Source organism: Chenopodium album, chromosome 6 (genome assembly GCF_948465745.1).
Source record: "Chenopodium album chromosome 6, dcCheAlbu1.1, whole genome shotgun sequence".
NCBI lineage: Eukaryota > Viridiplantae > Streptophyta > Magnoliopsida > Caryophyllales > Amaranthaceae > Chenopodium > Chenopodium album.
The window spans coordinates 52,505,422-52,525,107 of record NC_137839.1 but is presented as its reverse complement, the minus strand read 5'-3'; the positions used below and the strand labels follow the sequence as shown (position 1 = coordinate 52,525,107).

The 19,686-nt window shown below is 43.8% G+C and overlaps 2 protein-coding genes across 2 annotated transcripts; one reads left to right on the top strand and one right to left on the bottom strand.

The window, feature by feature from the left end:
• Positions 1-6,486: 6,486 nt before the first annotated feature.
• Positions 6,487-7,138, bottom strand: LOC145636952 (uncharacterized). The gene is made up of 2 exons (XM_081688483.1): positions 6,661-7,138; positions 6,487-6,551 (listed from the first exon to the last, which is right to left on the bottom strand). The coding sequence occupies exons 1-2, from the start codon at positions 7,136-7,138 to the stop codon at positions 6,487-6,489; spliced, it is 543 nt and encodes a 180-aa protein (XP_081544609.1).
• An 8,897-nt stretch (positions 7,139-16,035) lies between these two features.
• On the top strand, positions 16,036-19,300 carry LOC145636084 (F-box protein At4g18380-like). Its single transcript, XM_081687538.1, has 2 exons — positions 16,036-17,604; positions 18,844-19,300. Exon 1 carries the CDS (start codon positions 16,323-16,325, stop codon positions 17,586-17,588), a length of 1,266 nt encoding a protein of 421 aa, XP_081543664.1. The 5' UTR covers positions 16,036-16,322; the 3' UTR covers positions 17,589-17,604; positions 18,844-19,300.
• Positions 19,301-19,686: the final 386 nt, after the last annotated feature.

The window sequence follows — 19,686 nt, the reverse complement described above, 5'->3', positions numbered from 1 at the left end:
GGAATTTATTTATTTTAATTGTGTTCTTGTAATGCGTGCGGGGAACACCATTGCCTTGATACATGCATCAGTTTGAAATGTATATTGGTATACATATGAATTTTCTCCCCAAAGTTTTAAAATGTTGACGGATCTTGATTCAATAAATTGAGTTTTCCGCGTTATCTAAGAATAAAAAGTGTTCCAGGTATGGATCCAAGGGTTTCGTTGGGTGAGCTGGGTCCCGTCAACAACCTACACAAGACAGCACACGTAAACTGCCCTCGGGGGTGGCTCGAGGAACCCCCCTCCGAAGCTTAAGTTAGAGAGTGTTTAGAGAGAGAAAGTGTACTTAGAGAGATTTAGAAAGTATAATAACTTGAGTGTCTTACCTCTTTTTCGTTGTATTTTACCCTCTATTTATAGGCGTACCATCTCCTTTGTGGAGAGTTCAGCCTGGTCAGCCCTGCAGGCTGACTCCGCCGGGATGATGAGCCCTCCTTAATTGCTTTCTCGGCAGTGAGTGCACACCCTGGGGGCTGGGCGATAGTTTAGCAGGAGCTATCCTATACAACTAGCCCCTTAAGAAATGGTATGAGGTCACTCATGCCGACTCTTTATATGCAGGTACATTCTTCTTAACTGAGCCCAACTGGAAGGAATAGCTCAGCAGGAGCTATCCCCTACAACTAGCCCCTCAAGAGATGGCGTGAGGTTCTTTTCATGCCAGCTGTTTTGAGCGTGTAGCCTTATCGGCCATGGCTCAACGGGTCGTCCGGCCAAATTAACCTGCACACTCCTAGCCCCTCAAGTCTCTAGGGTGTTGATGCGGCCTAGAGACTTGGGAGGTCAGGTTTTGTTTTTGTTGGCTGTGTTTACATATTGTTTGCATGTTGACGATGGCTCTAGATTTGGGAAATGACAAGCTCGCGGAGAGGAATTTCGATCACTCCCACTGAAGTCTTAGAAATGACGAGCTTGCGAAGAGGATTTTCGATCACTCCCGCTGAAGTCTAAGAAATGACGAGCTTGCGGAGAGGATTTTCGATCACTCCCGCTGAAGTGCGTACTCTTATTATTTTTATATTTTATGATCTTTTTTTTTTGCGGGAACAGTGTTTGCATGAGTAGGACACGTGTCGATAATCCAAGCCGTCAGTTTTGCTTTTACTGAAGTGACATGGTTGTTTGGTTTTTCTTTGTGCCCAACCGCCTCTTTACTCCGTATTAAATTCACTGTCCCCCTTTTACATTCACTTTTTTTAGTTCTCCACTTTTTCATCTTCTCTTCTCCATTTTTATTATTTCAAAATTTTCGCTCTTCATTTCTCTCCTTCAAACGCTTGTGTTCTTCGATTGTTGTGGTAAGTTCTTGTCTCTCTCGCCCTTATTTTCCTTTAATTTCCCTATTTTTGCTCCTACACTTCACTGATTTGTTTTTCTTTTGCCTTTCTTGGTTGCAGTTTTGAACTTCGTCTTGTTCGGGTTCTTGCGATCGCCATTGTTGTTGTATTCTGTTGCTTCTGCAACTTTTTCCCCTAAAGGTACTTACTTTGTACCTTTTGTCATATGTATTTACCCAATTTCGCTTCTTTTTTCCTTTTTCCGTCACAAAATTGTATCTTTTGATTATTCCCAACTATCGTTGTTCAAATTTTTCTCCTTGTTGTTGTTGTAATTGCATTCTTGATTTTTTCTCCTTATTCCTTCGTTGTTCTTGTTTCCTAAACTGATCTTTTGATTTTCTGGTGCCCTATTGCTTTTTCTTCTCTTTGTGGGCTTGTATTTCTATGTAGATTTCATGATGTCTGACGCTTTTGATAGTCAAAACATGAGTGAGCCTCAAACGGCCACTGGATCGTCTTCCCGTTCCTCTCTTTCAGGTGAGCGCCCTGCGCACACTTCCCCTGTTTCTCCTTCTTCTTCTCCTATTCTTGTACAAACTGTTATGCCTTCTGACTTTCCCCCCGCTGCGAGTGGGATGGGTACTGCTGCGACTCCTGCTGCTGCGTCTGGGTCAGGCATTAGTCATCCCGCTGAGGTAGTGCTTTTCGCCCTTTCCAGCGCAAACCCCGTCCTGATTTCTTTGATCCTTATTGCGAGCGGGTGCTCATGCTGGATGGGATTCCTTTATCCCATCTCACCCATTTGAGGATGCGCACAATGCGTCATAAAATGTTAGCTGACGCTGTCAAGGCTAATCCCCCTGACGTGTCTCTTGTTAGCCCCATTCCCCATGTTCAGCCTTAAAATAGTTTTGCTTGGCTTAGTAACATGGTTGACGTCCATCGGTTTGATCATTATGTAGTGCAAGGTGGCAACACTGAGACTCCATCACCGTCTCCTTCTCCAGCTGTTCAATCAGGCACGATGACTGAGTCTCCTGGTGACCGCTCCTATTATGACTGTCAGCCCACTTACGTTGTGGAGCCCATAGAGGAGGGCAAAACTGAGTTTTTTCTGGATGACAAATGTTATGGGCCCAAAAATTGTGTGTTGGACTCCAGCTGGCGTAAGGATGCTAAGAGGCTGGATCTGGCTGCTGTTGGGCAGAAATTCTATGGTTTCGGGGAGGGTTATGGGTTGGTTCTCGCTGCTGATGGTGCGAAGCTATCATCTCCTCCTGCTGGTAACATTGTTGTGTTCGCTTCACAGCTGGATTTGGGCTTGAGGTTTCCCCTGGACCCTACCCTGGAGAAGTTGCTACATGCCTTCAATATTTGTATATCTCTGGTGCATCCTGCTTTCCTTCACACTTTGATCTGCTTGCTGTGGTTTTTAAGATTTCGAAGATATCCTGAGTCCCTGCACTTGTTCAAGTCTCTGATGAGCCTGAAGATATCTGCTTCTGGGACTGAGTCAGGGTGGTATTATGTTGCTCCCAAGGAGAGCAGGGTCTTGTCCTACCCAAAACTTGGCCGCTTCAGGGATTGGACTAGTAAATTTTTCTGGGTGAAGTTGCCTTACAATTTTGCTGCCCCGCACAACTTCAGAGAGATCCGCACCTGGAGTCACAGTCTCTCCTGCTGAGCCTGGCCGTGAGACAGAAGCTTTTGAGGCTCTGCAGGGAGCGAGGACTGGTGATTCTAAGTTCCCCAAGGTCTGGCTGCCCAACTTCATCTATATTGTGGGAAACGAGCAGCTCTCTGCCATGTGTTTGTGCCGGTACGCATGAGTCTGGTAAGCTTTCCACTTTTCGTCCTTTCTTTTTCTTCCTCGTCTCTCTTTTTTTTTTCTTTGCCTTACTTGACTTTTCTGCCCTTTTGCTTTTCAGGTTATGATAAGTTGGACAAGCGTATGCTTGGGCTGGCTGATAATTGGAAAGACCCTTTGACTGCTACCCCTGAGAATCCTCCTCAGCTCTTTGACACGTTGGAGGTGTTTGCGGGCTCTCTGAAGGGTGAAGTGCATCTAGCTCCTGCCGAGCTGCGGGCCGTCGTTGGCACAGCAGCTACTGATGAGCGTGCTGGGTCCAGCTACGCTGAGGCTGAGCCTTCGTCCTCTACTGTTGGGAGTAGGCGTGAGACTCGGCCTACTCCTCGAATGGTGGCTTCAGAATCTGAGGCGTTAGTGGCGCCTGATGCTTCCCCTGAGAAGCAGTCTGTCACGGCTTCCGAGCAGGTGGCACCTTAGACTTTTGCTGCCAAAAGACAACGTGATCAAGCTTCTGATGATCCAAAAGCTATTGCCGATGATTTTGCTAATATTGTTCTCTAGTTTTCCTCTGAGAGGGCTGAGACCGCTGCTGTGGGTGAAAGACCCATTTCTTCTATTGAGCATGTTCTGCTCTTTCCTTCTTCTGTTGATGATGTTATTGCTGCGAAAGATACTGCTGTCCCTTTTGCTGCAGCCACTGACTTCCAGCTCCCTGACGAAACTGTCATGGAGCTTCCTAGATTCCTGCCGCGTCCCTACGGGCTGAGAGGGCGACTTCGAAGTGCTTCAAGGGGTGGGCTCTCCCGGGCAGGGGGTTCTCACCAGCAGGATCGTCCAATTATCGACTTGGAGGATGATCCAGTGTCCTCTGCCCCTACTGGAGATGAGCCGGAAGCGAAAAAGGCTCGCACCTCTCCTAGTCCTGATCCTCTTGCATCTACATCCGCCAACACCGGGCTTCCAGGTGGGAATGCTAATAAGGGGTGGATACTCAGAATTCTAGTGAACTTAACCGTTGTGTTCACCAATTCTTGAGTGATGCTTTTGAGAACCCTCTGTTTGCTACCTCACTTTCCGTTGGAGGAACTTTTCGCCCTACTGGGGCTATTGAGTTTTCTAAGGTTCCCATTGATGTCCATCTCCGCCCAATACTCTGCCCTGCTGGAGCTGAGAATGCTCCCTTTCGACCCTTGATGAATGTGAGGGCTGATGAGTCTTTGTTTGTGGACGACCCTCAGAAAGGTGGTACCTTGGGGTACCGCTTGACTCAAGGGGTTCGTCTTCCTGCTGATTCTACACGCAGCTCAGTCAGCCTCCCAGCTACTACGGCCTGCCATGACCTGCAGAAGGTTAGTTTATGCTTTTGGTCTTTCTCTTTTTCATTTTAGCTTTTCTTTTCTTCTCTGCTTGCTCTGTTGTTACTATCTTATTTTACTTTTATTTTTAGTTAACTTTTTCTTTGGCTCACTCCTCCTTCCCTCTGACTTTCTTGCAGCTTGTTATGTCTGTAGGAGATTTATCCAATGCTCTGTTGTTAGTGGAGAAGGAGAATCAGAATCAGGGCATAACTCTCTCTCAGAAGATTTTGGAGGTTCAGCAAGCTCAGGCTGAGAGGGATGCTATGGCCAGTAAGGTGACTTCACTGAGGGAGAGGGCGGACGCCCTGCAGCTCCAGTTGGGAGAATTTCAGCTCAGTCAGACCAAGTTAAAGAGCTGCGAGGAGCAACTGAAGACCTCTCAAGCCAGGGTGCAAACGTTGGAGGTAGAGGTTTCAGATCTGCGAGTTGTGCACACTGCTGAGCTGGAAGCTGCCAGGAAGGAGGCACTTAAAGCCTTCATGCTCTCCCCTGCTTTTGCTAAGTTGATGGCTGATCGCCATGATGGTGGATGGGAGGCTGCAGCTCGGTGCGTAAGCAGCTTATATGGTGAGGGTGAGAAGCAGCAGGCTCGTTTCAACGATTTTTGGGCTAAGGTTAAGGTTGCGGGAGAGGCTGGTGCATCTGATTTCCCTGCTAATCATCCTTGTGTTGTTAGCTGCAAGGTTCCTGACCACGCTGTTCAGAACTTGGAGGTTCCTCACTGCCCTGATGTTGCTGCGGCTATTGGAGTGGAGTCTTTGGCTGGTGACCAATAAAGGCTATGGCGGCTGTCACCCTCCTACTCCAGGGGTTCTTCTGAGTTCCCCTCACCCAGATCTGTGGTAACCAAGTAGTTTTTGTTGCTATCTTTGGGGTGTATAGCCACCAAAGATTATATTTCTCTGTGTTTCTGCTGAACATTTTATCTTTTGTTGCTGGACCTGTCCAGCTTGACTTAACTTTATATTTTCCCAACTATATACGTTGAGTGTTTCCTTGTCTTGGTGGACGAGGGCTTAGTGTTGCATATGTTGTAATTAACTTGCTGGATGTTACTCTGCTTTAGTGGGCAGGGGTTCAGCTTTGTAATTATGATGATTTATCTTGCTGAATGCTTCTGTCATTTTACCCGCTGATTATTTCATAGTCTGCGTATTTGTCTGGAATCGCTTCTAGGCCAAGGTGTAGCAGTACCTAGACCTTAGCACAGCCGTCTCTTTGTTGTATTCGGTGAAACCTCGTAGGTTGGGCTTCACTGATTTCCTGATTTGGTTGCTGAGGGCTCTTTTGCTCTCCTTCTCCCTGCTGTGCTTAGCAAGAGCTCTGGTGAGCTTTGCTCTTCCTGTCCTGTTTGCTTTGGATGCTTGCGCACAATGTACTCTACTTAATTTTTGTAGAGACTAGTTTGCATGCTGATTAGTTTATTCGATTGCGCGTTGTTTAATCTGCCCTACTGAGACTTATTTGTGTCGATCACCTTTTTTACCTGCTCCCTTTATGTCATTCAGCTTGTTTTGTTGTGACTTATTTCTGTCTTTCAGCTTGTTTATGCTGTGACTTGTTTATGTCGTTCAACTTGTTTATGTTGCGACTTGTCATTTTGTGCCTGCTTACTTCTTTTCGTAAGGGCTTATTGTATGTTTGTCTCCTCCTTTCCTCTCCCCCTCAAAGAGGTGGGCTAAATGGGACTAAGAGAACCTCAGTGTTGCCCACGTAGCTCATCCTCTTCGTTTCCCCTTCTCTCTCCTGCTGAAGCTGAATGTGCCAGGCCTCCCCCTCAAGCGTCCCCGAGGTGGTGCCTAGTTTTTCTTTGAGCAGGTGAGGTGAGGTTTTAGGGAGGGATGCTTTAACTTGTCGTTTTAACGATACTTTGCCACTTTGTGCTAGAGTGTTTCTTGCCTCTAACATCTTATAATTATTCTTGTTTGGCTTCTGCATGTTAGCATATGATGCTAGGGCATAGCATATTAAACAGATTTACGCAACATACTCCTCACGCAGAGCCTTGTATTTCATTGAATAAAAATGGCTCAAATGCCTTAATTAACATAACATGAACTGAATAAAGGTTTATCAAACTTGAAACAACTATATTTGTTTTTTCAGGCTATTTAAACAAAATATTTCTTTAACGCATCAGCATTGAAACTGTTTCTTAAGACCTGACCTTCTTGATCTGCAAGGAGGAATGCTCCTGGTCCAACCTGCTCGTGAATGATGAAAGGGCCTTCCCAGTTCGCTGACAACTTTCCATGTTGATTTCCTCTTCCCACTGCTGCTGTCGTTCTGAGGACTAAATCTCCGGGCAAGAGCTCTCTATGCTTAACCCTCTTGTTGAAAGCTTTTGAAATCCTTCTCTTCTGGGCTGCTAGCTTGAGAGCTACTTTTAGCCTTACTTCTGGCAGGAAATCTAGCTCTTCCAGCATGCGCTTTTCGTTTCCTTGTTGCTCATAGTGTTGTATCCTCAGGCTAGGAATTTTCACTTCCACTAGAACGACTACATCAGCCCCATAGGCCAGGTTGAAAGGGTTTTTACTAGTGGACTCCTTCTCAGTGGTTTTGTTTGCCCACAGGACCTCTAGGACTAGGTCTGCCCATAGGCCTTTGTATTCCTCCAGCTTCCTTTGCAAGGCTGTTAGGATCATCTTGTTTGCTGCTTTTGCCTGACCATTACTCTACGGATGGCAGACTGAGGCACTTGCATACTTGGTGCCCATATCCTCCAGGTAGTCCTTGATGGTGTCACAATCGAACTGACATCCATGATCAAACACTATGCACTGTGGCACACCAAATCTTGTGATGATGTTTTTCCATATGAATGTCCTTACTTGGACTGCCTTTATGTACTTAGTGGGTTCAGCTTCTATCCACTTTGTAAAGTAATCTACTGCCACGATGAGATACTTCCTGCCCGCTGACCCAGTGGTGAAGGGTCCCAATATGTCCATTCCCCACTGAGCAAACGGGATTGGGCTGAGGATTGGAGTTAGATCATTTGCTGGTTGGTTTATAACTGGTGAATACTTTTGACACTTGTCGCATTTTTTCACATATGCTAGCGCGTCTCGCGAGAAAGTTGGGTAGTATGCCCCCCTTCTGAGGACTTCTACTCCCAATGCCTTTCCACCAATGTGGTTAGCGCATATTCCCGAGTGGGCTTCTTCCATAATGCCTTCCTGCTCCCACTCTAGGATGCATCTCAGCAGTGGTTTTGAGAAGCCTTTCTTGTTGAGCTCCCCATTCATCACCACATACCAATTGGCGTCCTTCTTCACCTTCTTAGCTTGTACTTCGTCATCGGGCAGCGAGCCATGAACTTTGTACGCCAGAATGTCTGAAAACCAAGCCCTCTGCTGGCCAATGCAGTTTACCTGCTCCTTTTCGATAATACTGCTTTCCTCTAGGACTTCAACCATCACTGTCCTTGTGAGGCTCTATAATGTGGAACTAGCTAACTTAGATAAAACGTCGGCCTAGGAATTTCCTGCTCTGGGAACTAAGTCTATCTGAAAGTGGACTAGCTAAGCTGCTAGCTCCTTTACTTTAGTTACATATTTCAGCATGGCGGCTTCTCTAATCTCGTACGTTCCCTGCAATTGGCTGGCAATGAGCTGAGAATCAGTTTGCAGATGTACTTTGCGGGCTCCCGCTGCGATGCTCACACGCAGGCCTGCCAGCGCTGCTTCTTACTCTGCTTCATTGTTTGATGCTTTGAACTTGTATTTTATGGCGTACTCGAATACATTTCCCTCTGGGGATGTTATTATGACTCCTGCTCCACTTCCCGTTTGGGCTGAGGATCCATCTACTTCCACCTTCCAGACCCCAATATCATCCTCTTTCTCCTCATAGGAGGCTTCCAGTATGAAGTCCGCTAAGGCTTGTGCCTTGATGGCTGCCTTAGGTTTGACCTCGAATTCGTACTCAGAAAGCTCAATTGCCCACTTTAGGAGTATGCCTGATGCATCCATTTTCTGTAACGCTTTTTCTAGTGGGTGATTTGTATTACAGGCGCGTCAAAATATGGTTTTAGTTTCCTTGTTGTGGTGACCACTGCGAAGGCCAGCTTCTCTACCAATGGGTACCTTTGTTCTGCCTAAGTTAGAACGGCTGCGATTGTCTGTATTGACGCAGAGATGTACAGTTGCAACTTTTCCCTCAGCTCCGGGCTGATCATTGTTGGGAGCTTAGTCAGATGCTCCGTAATACCCTCAAAGGCTTCTTTTTCTTTGGCTCCCCACTTAAATTCTCTGTTCCCTTTCAGTAGCTAATAGAACGGCAGAGCCTTATCCGCTGACTTGCTGATGAACCTGGTCAGCGCAGCCATTCTGCCAGTCAACCGCATGATATCCTTGATGCACTTAGGCTCAGGCAGGCTTAGGACTGCTTCGACCTTTTCTGGATTTGCGTTTATCCCTCTTTCGCTGATCAGAAAACCCAAGAACTTTCCTGAGCTCACTCCAAAGACACATTTCTTCGGGTTGAGTTTGATTTTATACTTATTCAGGGTGGCAAATGTTTCTTCCAGATCCATGATATGCCCAGCCCGCGTGACGCTCTTAACAATTGAGTCGTTAACGTATACTTCAATATTTCTGCCCTTTTGGTGTAGGAATACCCTATCCATTGCCTTCTGAAGGTTGCCCCGACATTCTTCAGCCCGAAGGGCATAGCTATGTAATTGTACACTCCCCCTTCGGTGATGAATGCGGTTTTCTGCCGGTCTGGTTCATGCAGGCTGATCTGATGGTACCCTGAGAAGGCGTCCATGAAGCTTAGCAAGGCGTGCCCGCTGGTTGAGTCTACCAGCTGATCGATCCGTGGCAGCGGGTAACAGTCTTTTGGGCATGCCTTATAGAGATCTGTGAAATCAACACACATTCTCCACTGGCCATTTGCTTTCTTCACCATGACCACGTTGGCTAACCACTCTGGGTAGTCACAAGGTTCAATGAATCCTGCCTCCAAGAGTTTCTCCACCTCCTCCTGGATTGCTTAATTTTTCTCCGTGGAGAAGCTTCACCTTTTCTGCCTAACTGGCTTAATATCCTCCTTCACATTCAGCCCGTGTATCATGACTGCAGTGTCAATTCCGGGCATCTCATCTGCGGAAAATGCGAAAATATCCTTGTTCTTCCTCAGCAACTCTACGAGGTGTACCCCTACTCCTGGATCAATGTCTTTCCCAATTTTCACCGTTCTCGAGGGGTCACCTTCTGTGAGCTCGACTGTGACATGCTCCCCACTGGGAAGTGGTCTAGCCATCTCCTCTTTTGCAGGCTCGAAGTTTTCCATTGCTAACTTCTGTTTATCCTTTTCCCTGTGATATTCTTCACGCTTCCTTTTCCTTGACTTCCTCTTAGCCTGCTCAGGGGGCCTTCTCTTTGAGCCAGGCTGTTGTCTGGTTTTTGCGGGCTGCTTTAGGGCAGTTATGTAACATTGTATGTTGAGCCGTCTTTTGACTTCCCCTGAGCTTTGCTGACCGTCCCTCATTAGTTGTGTAGGCCATGGCAAGGTGATAGGTGGATACCACTTCGCCTATCTTGTGGATGAGTGGTCTTCCCATGATCACATTGTAGGGTGATAGAGTTTATCATAAGGAATTCTACTCGAACATCACGCCTTCTTGATCTCTCACCCACCCGGACTGAGAGATCGATTATGCCTTCCGGGGTTAGCCCTGATCCATTAAACCCGGTGACTTCGTAACTCACCCTCTTCAAATCCTTCTTGTCCAACTTCAGCTCGTTGAACGTGCTGATGTATATGATGTTGGCTGAGCTGCCTCCATCTATCAATATCCTATTGATAGGTTGTCGTACACCTGTCAAAAATAAATTCCTAACAAAACCAACTAACAATGTAGTAGGGTAAGTAGGGTCGAATCCACAGAGAGATGGTTATTCAATCTAACTTCTAAGGTATGGAGAAACTAAACTATGTCACGAAATTGGGATAGAAAAATAATCTAAATTAAAAGAGGGAAAAAGTAATAAATAAAAAGACTTAGAGTTATGGTTCACCATGTTTATAGTTCTAAATCTATCAAATATCAATAACAATTTAATCAATCAATTATCTAGAGCAATTGCTAAGCTTACTGTCGGGTCTTAACGCTCTCAATACAACATATGTAGTTCGGTCGCTAACATAATCAGAATTGCTAATTGTAGGTAAGCCTCTAAAAGTAAGATCTTTCGATTCAAACTCTTATTAACAATAATTAATCAAACAATTGATCAGGTTGCAAGATTAACAACAAAACACTATCAATTAGAGAAATCAATAATTAAAATATTAAAATTATCAATCAAGATTCATAGTATAAACATGGATTCCCAAACCCTAGAAATAAAACTACTCAAACATGAAATAAATAATTAAAACTAGATCTAAGGAAGAAAACAAAATTAAAAATAAGAGATAGAAATAAAATACCTCAATGAATAAAATTAATAAACTCAAGAACAATCCATGGAGAATCCATGGAATTGCTCATGAGAAAAACTAGGGCTAAGAAAACGAACGTAAAAACGGCCTAAGGGAAAAATAATCCCTTCAGTATTTATAAAGTTCCTAAATTCTAATCTAAAAATAAATAAATAAAAGAAATAAGAAAATACAAATTACACAAGTTGTATTACTATTAGGCGATAGATGATGACATGGCACGAAGATGATCGATGCAATTGAGGAACGAGTGAAGATATGCAGCGGAAAAGCCTCGTGGGCTGCTTTGGCTGGTCGGCAGAACCTGCGGCCGCAGGGTGGTGGCCGCGCCCTGGCAGTAGCAGCAGGGAGGATCGAGTGGGCGCGTGGTTTGGTCGCAGGGTACATAGATCGGATTAAAACAGCCATAAATTCTGTTCTAGGAGGCTTCTTGGGGCATGTGACCTATGATTGGAAATCTCTTCAAGTCTAGTTTCCAACGCAATTTGAATCGCATCAATCCAATCTATAGAACTCAAGTTATGATCAAAAGAGAGAGAAAAGGTCAGTTTTGCCACTTTGTAAAAGATCGTTTTTCTTCGTTTCTAACTCAAATTCAATTCTGAAAAGTGCATAACGACCCTTGTGGATGCTATATTCATTCCTCATGCATATAAATCTCAAAATCAACATCCATGAACATGTTATCTTCGATTAATAAGCTCGATTCATCGGCTTCCATCCAAATATCATCCGAATCAACTCCAAACACTACGAAAGCGTCCAAATGTCTATCAAATCACCTAAAACATTAAGAAAAACACAAACGAAGCGTAATAGAGTACAAAACAAACAACTTATGTATTTACGATCTAAAAAGAAACTAAAAGACCTAAAAAGCAACTATAAACTTAGCATAAACGTGCCTATAAATCCTATATAAATGTGATTCATCACCTATCCACTTCCCAGTTTGCAATTCTCATTGTCACTACCAGTGGATCATCATGAGGGTAAATTATGCCCTCCTGGTCATGCTCGTCAAACGTGGCTCGTGGCTGCGGGGGAAGAGGTGGCCATCTACGCTTCTCATTGTCATTTATCTAATGTATCATCGCCCGCAGGTCAGCCCGTGCTCTGTTAACTGTTCCTCCATGCACTGGACCCCCACTGCTCACATATATCCTGCCTTCCCGTGCTCTGTTAACTGTTCCTCCATGCACTGGACCCCCACTGATCACATATACCCTGCCTTCTGGCTTGATGTATCATCGCCCGCAAGTCAGCCCGTGCTCTGTTAACTGTTCCTCCATGCACTGGACCCCCACTGATCACATATACCCTGCCTTCTGGCTTGCCATCTCTGTCTCTGTCTCCAGCGGGACCCCTATGACCTCCTCTACGGTCAGCGCGGCCTGTTCTACGCTCATCCCTCCTTCTAGGAGGGTCATTGCGCTGCTTAAACTGATTCGGGTACACTCTCCTGACTAAAACTTCTATGTTATCCTTCAAGTGTGTGCATTCCTCAGTGGTGTGGCCATGGTCTCTATGGAAGTCACACCACTTGCTGGTATCACGGTTCCTATTAACCATCCTTGGGGGTCTCTGCCACTTATCATCAGCTTTATTCACTCTGAATATATGAGACCTTTAGTGGGTTAGTGGGGTATATTGGTGAACCTCCCAGGCCTTGGCCCTCTCTTCGGATCTGACCTTCTCACCCCCACTGCTCTGTCCGCTTCTCTGCGACTTTGCTCGGCCCTGCTCGGCTGGTCAGCCCTGGGTGTGTTCTCTGCCCGGGTGACCTCTGCCTGCTTAACTGAGTCACCTGGTGCCTTCCTACTCAGCATTGCTCTGTCAGTCTCGTCTGCTTTGATGAACTCGTGCGCTTTACCTAGCACTTCAGCAAATGTTTTGAGGCTCTTACGTCCCATATACGCTCTGAATGGTTAGCCTGGTAGTAAGCCACTCTGCATTGCTAGTAGTGCTACCTCTTGACTCATATTTGGGATTATTGTTGCCTCTTTGTTGAATCTGGTGATAAACTCCCTCAGGGGTCGTCTTTCCCTTGAACTTATGACATCAGCTCGGTTGTCATTTTAGTTCGGACTACCAGGGTTATGAAATGCTCCGTGAACATTCTCTTCAGCTGGTTATACGAGTATACGGAACATTTGGGAATAGCTCCATACCACTCCGTTGCCAGCCCCTCTAGGGTCGGCGGGAACGCCTTACACCAGACTGAGTCCGTCATAGTATAAATTACCATGTGGTTCTCAAAAGCTGATATGTGACTTTTGGGTGTTGTGGTTCCGTTGTATCTGCAGCTCGACATCTTTATCTTCTCCATTGGTTCTTCCAGAATCTCCCGGCAAAATGGGAAATCATCTAGAACAACCTGGATTCGCGCTTGCTTGTCTCTCTCCGGGCTGGGTCCCCGCTCTGAGGCTGGAGACCTGTTGCGGGGGACCCGCTTCTCCGGGCTGACCTGAGCCGGAGTTATTTCCTCCACGCTCCATTCTCGATTCAGATTACGAGCTTCCAACTCCAATACCCTCTTCCTCAGCTAAATGAGCTCTTTTTGCTCAGGGGTGAGGGATGAGGAAGCCGACTTCTTTGTTGCGGGCTCCGCAGTTGCCGTTGTCGGTGACGGATTCGCCCCCTTACCCATATTGGTAAGGACCGCCGTCATTGCTGCCAGCTGCTCCTACTGCATTTAGAAAGGTTCTGCAGGATAACTGACATATTAACGGGCTGCGGTTTCTGGGTTACAGGTGCTGAAACAATGAGCTCATTGTTCGCGCCTGTTCACGACATTCCGTATTTGAAAATGGAACTGGATCCTGCCGGATCGACTAGTTTTGACGCCGCTTTAGCTGCAGCCGATGTCGATCCAATGGGGTTGGATTTCTGAGAGATGGTCGATTTGGGATTTCCGGTGGATCCTTTTGGATCGAGGGTTACTGAGGGTGTTTTTTGTGGTGTTTGGTTGATCTCATTATCTTTGGACATGGGTGTCGGTACAGTTTCTTCTCTGGCTATGGTGGTTAGTTAACTAGTCCCTAGCTCAGTTGGTGAACCTTAGGTTAGATGATCCTTCCCCTCCTTCTAGCGCCAATTGTTCCAGGTATGGATCCAAGGGTTCTGCTGGGTGAGCTGGGTCCCGTCAACAACCTACATAAGGCAGCACACGTAAACTGCCCTCGGGAGTGGCTCGAGGAACCCCCCTCCGAAGCTTAAGTTAGAGAGTGTTTAGAGAGAGAAAGTGTACTTAGAGAAATGTAGAAAGTATAATAACTTGAGTGTCTCACCTCTTTTCCGTTGTACTTTACCCTCTATTTATAGGCGTACCATCTCCTTCGTGGAGAGTTCAGCCTAGCCAGCCCTGCGGGCTGACTCCACCGGGCTAATGAGCCCTCCTTAATTGCTTTCTCGGCAGTGAGTGCGCACCCTAGGGGCTGGGCGATAATTCAGCGGGAGCTATCCTAAACAAAAAGTTAAAAAAAAAAAAATCATGTTTTAATTCAGAATATTTATGTATGAATATTTATTTATTTTTTAGAATAGATATATATATGTATGGATTTAGAGGCGCCCCAGGTTCATCTCAGTGATAAACCTAGAGCGTTTATGTAGGAAATAATGGTCTTTTCACGTCATAAGTTAAGGGTGCGAAGGTAAATTGCTTGCAACGGAATTTAGCCTTTTGCCCAAATAAAAGACGTCGTTAAGTCTTTAACGTTAACCATAGTTAACTAGTGTCTGTTTCTTAAACTAACATCCGCAAATTCAGCAAACTTCTTCAATGCTCGACTACTCTCTAGTATGAACTATTTTTCCACTAATTTAATTCATTAAATTGCTGAACTCGTCTTCGTGTGTCGTCGATTTGTCTATTGTGATTGGGAATGGTCGATCTTGATTGTTGTGGTTGTTTCGTCCACAAATCCAAGTTCGAAACCTCGCATTAAAAATTCAATTACGGTCGAAATTAGATCCGAATCAATTCCACATTATCCGAGTTCTAAACAATAGCAAAAGTTGCAAAACCACCATCACTTTGCTTTACAAACCCACTATCATGAGCTTTCGATTAATTTAATCCACCATCTTCATCTTGCTCCTTTTTACACTAACACCAACACCAACACCGATATTAATGGCGGCTCCGCCGCCACCAAAAATAAATGAAAAGCCCACAAAAAATAAAGAAATTTAACGTAGGATTAACCCTAAAGGGTAATTGATATTTTCCTTCTCCATTGATTCACCATTGAAGATGAGCTTTCGATCTAGTGAAGTTAGACTTATATGAACACAAACTTCTGTTGATAGCCGAAAAACCACCGTATCCCAACCTAATCTAGCCACCACTACAATCGTAATTCACACGTGGAATCGACCAGTCACCACCGCAATCGTAGTTTATTGTATGCTTGTTCGAGTTTTTTGGTCTTATTTTTTTATGACTAGTTAACTCACCTTGAGTTAAGGCTGTGAAGTAGGAGTTAGCGTTGGAAATTCGTTTGTTTTATCGTTACTTGGCTTTTGCATGCCAAGTGACCCATTTAGACCGATAAAATAGTGCTTTTGCGAATCCCAAGACATTTTTATTATATAAAATATAAATGCCATATGATAAATTATCCAAGTTTATCACCCAAATAACTTGGATTTCCTCATGGATTTATTTCCGGTGTTTTTAGTTTTTAAATTTGGAAAATGTTATACATAGCCCTTAGGGCTACCTATAAGCATTAAATTTACACTTGAAAATCGTAAAAAAGTTAAGCAATCATCAAAATATAAACACTGATTTACGCGTGTTTTTGTCATGAATTCCTAATTTTATACAATTTCCAAAAGTATAATTAATGCTTATATATAGCCCTTAGGGCTACATATAATATTACCCTTTAAATATTGATGGATCTTGATTCAATATATTGAGTTCTTTCGCATTTTCACAAAATAAAAATTAAAAAAAAAAAAAAAAACATCATGCATAATATCATCATCCGTGAGTTGTGACTCTGTTTCATTGCTATCTTAAACGCGCCTAATATGATATGATATCCCCACTTTCCCTGTCTCTTTCTTTTCTTTTCCTCATTTTCTCTCTCTTCTTTTCCACTTTCTCTCTCTTCTGTCTCTTGTGACATACCCGTGGATCCATCCCTTCCTACCATTCCTCTCCCTTCCTTGCTTCAATCTCTTTGTATTTATACCTTCATACTCCACACCCCATCTTTTCTCTCTCCTCCTCCTTCTTCAATGGCTTTCTCCTCTTCTTAACTCCTTCTTCACTCACCTCTTTTTCCCAGATCTATTCTCAATTCCTCCCATTTTCTCTTTCTTAGGGTTTGAATTCAATTTATCTTCATCCCCTTTTCAACAATGACTTCGTTTCGGCCAGATCTGACGGCCACCGCCAGAATCTATCCTGAACCATTGATGGAGAATCGTATCGATGTTGTGGTTGATGATGATGAAGTTTGTGATGATGGGGTTGATCACTTTGATAGATTACCGGATTCTCTGCTATTGTTGGTTTTCAACAAGATCGGTGATGTCAAGGCTTTGGGTCGGTGCTGTGTTGTTTCTAGAAGGTTCCAGACGTTGGTACCCCAGGTTGAAAACGTCGTCGTTCGAGTTGATTGCGTGATCTCCGATGATGATTCCTCCGTTGCTTCTTCTGCTGCAGATAAGTCTCGTTCTCCTTTTGCGAATCTTGTGCGTCTCATTTTTGGTAATATTTTTAAGCCCATTCAAGCTTTGGGTCAGTTGTTGGGCCCTAAACGATCTGGGCCTGTCGGTGTGTTGGGTACTGGCCCATCGTCTTCGTCAGCCTCGGCTTCTGCCTCGTCCTCCTTATTGGTGGGTAATGGGGTTGATGATGAGGAAGGGGAACAGGGTGGTGTTACTCACCATTCTCCAACTCAGGTTTTGAAAAACTTTCTTGAGATTCGTTATCTAAGGATCGAGTTGCCTAGTGGTGAATTGGGTATTGATGATGGGGTTTTGCTCAAATGGAGGGCCGATTTCGGGTCTACTTTAGATAATTGTGTCATTCTTGGTGCTTCGTCAGTTGTTAATAGCGCGAAAACTAGTCAATTGAGTGAAAATGGGGTGATTAGTGAGCAAATTAGCCCGAGTAATGTGGTTAATGATGATAATGGTAGTATACCGGAGTCGTTTTACACTAATGGGGGTCTGAAATTGAGGGTGGTGTGGACGATTAGTTCGTTGATTGCAGCATCAGCTAGACACTATTTATTGCAACCAATAATCGCAGAGCATCAAACTTTGGATAGTCTTGTTTTAACGGATGCCGATGGTCAGGGTGTACTGTGTATGAATAGGGATCAGTTGGAAGAGTTGAGGGTGAAGCCGTTGTCGGCTTCATCTGCATCAAAGAGGACTCTCGTGCCTGCATTGAATATGAGGCTGTGGTATGCACCCCATTTGGAGTTGCCTAATGGAGTAGTATTGAAAGGGGCAACATTAGTTGCTATTCGACCCAGTGAGCAGTCAGGAGTGATTGCCAAGAAGGAAATTTCGGACTCATCTTGGGTTTCCACTGCTTTTGAAGAGCCCTATGGTACAGCGGCAAAGATGCTAGTGAAAAGACGGACCTATTGTCTTGAGATGAACTCATTCTAAGTTACACTGAGTGCAGGTATACGTTCTCTTTATTTTTCATAATCTTGTTCATTTCTCGTCTGTGATCTTTTTCTTGCATGTATGTTCTTTTTTCTAATTTATTGTAGTTTTGATGTTTATATTCTATAATCTGGCATGAAATGTTGGGTAGATAATTTCGAGACATCCTTGTATTGAGCATTTTATGATTGATGTTTAGGCCTCATTAAATTGTCTACTACTTGTTGCTTGTGAAGTAGGAAATTGTTTATGAATTTCTTGTCATGATTCAGTGGTCGGTGGATATTGTCTTAAATCGAAACACATTGTCTCAAAGTAAAGTGTCTTTGGAGGTGTTTCTGTTTCGAGTAGAGTGTTGCATTTACTTGTAACTTATGCTGTAGAAAATTTGCCATGACTTTGAAATTTATGTGGTGGCAATTTTAAGTTGTCTGGACTTGCATATGATGGTACAGGTTTAGTGTTCCAATTTTTGATTTCTTTTGCTTATTGCCTGCCTGAAGTGATTAGAAGACTAGGCTCTTTAGGTATGGTGGCTAAGTCAGCTTGGCTGATATATGTCTGCAACTGCAGAGTATATGCTGATTGAGTGTGGATGCTCTTATCTTAGGTCACTAATGATCAATATCAGATGTGGGATCTTGAAAACTTTAATAGTTCAGGTTTTCTTTTTAGTAAATGTGTCTTTTCTGAAAGCAACTTTTTTGTCTTGATTTGATTCTAGATTGTGGATGAATTATGTGCCCGTAGTCCATAAGTTTCTATAGATAGTATACTAGTATTGGGACAGAATTTTGTTTTGATGTCAATTTCAAATTTTTTATCAGAGGACATGGTGGTGTAGCTTCTGTAAAATTTTTTCGTACTTGCAGCTATTAATTCTATTCGTGTGCCTTCATTTAGCTGGTTAACTTTTGATTTTGTCTGTAATTTTGTCCATTAACTTGGAGTATCCTAATCTATTACAACAAAGCCTTGACTGTGCTATGTAGCAAGTACTTTTGTCTTGTTTTTCGTTTTGCTTGGTAAATTGGATAGTTGGATTATATGTACTCTAGGGCCTTCAGATTAATTTCTTTTTTTAGGATTCCCCTTGACTGTGCTAAGTAGCAAGTAGTTTTGTCTTGGTTTTCATATTGAATTCGTGATGATGCATCTGCTGGTTGAAAACCTTTAAAGTTCTATATTGATGCACTGTGCTAGGTTTGCTGTCTATATTGCTAACGAACATCCTATATACCTGATGTCTTCTCAGGGCGGCATGTTGTGTCAAGGGAAATGGGAGCTTGAGACTGTTTCTGAAGACAGGAAATACAATTTTGTTTTCACACTACTCATCAAGGGGGTGGCGGTGCTCTTCGTAATCAACAATGCTAAACTATATGGTGGAGGCACCAATAATCCGTCCCGTGTATAAATGGAGCTCATATGGCACCCTACTGGTACGAGTAGTAACACATCTGCATCTAGTTCACTTGAAGCCATATGCTTTGTAAGAAATGCAGACATGCATCTAGATTGAAGTTGGAGCTTTTGAGTTTGTGGATTCTTAATAATTTACCTATCATTGTGAATATTTTAGGCATGGAATATGTTTATCGTTTCATTTGATGTAAGTTTTAATGTCATCAAGCAGTGTACTTTTGCACTCTGATGTACTTTCTAGTCTTATTAATCCAACTTTGAGAAAGGACACAACATGATTATACTGAGTCTTTGTCATGTGAAAAATTCTTAATTGTTAACCACGACATAGTATGATAATTGTGCAAATTAGTTCAAGGTCTTAGTAGCCAATTATGTTTTAAACATATCTAATTAATTATTCTGGAGCTAATTTCGCGCTTAAGCCCTCGTGTTTTCTTGCTTATCTATGAATCTATCCGTTGTATATTAGTTATGGTTTTTTTAAGGAAGTCTGCGTTAGGTGGATTCATAGTTAGGTAAAGTGACAGCCAGCTTGGAAGAATGCAGCTAACTTGGTTGGTAGTCTTATCTCTCCTGTCAATGCTTCAATTTGCCCGCCATTAACGCAACCTACAATCGCTAATTTAGATTATAGAATGCTTTCTACTCCGTATTATATTGTTGGATTCTT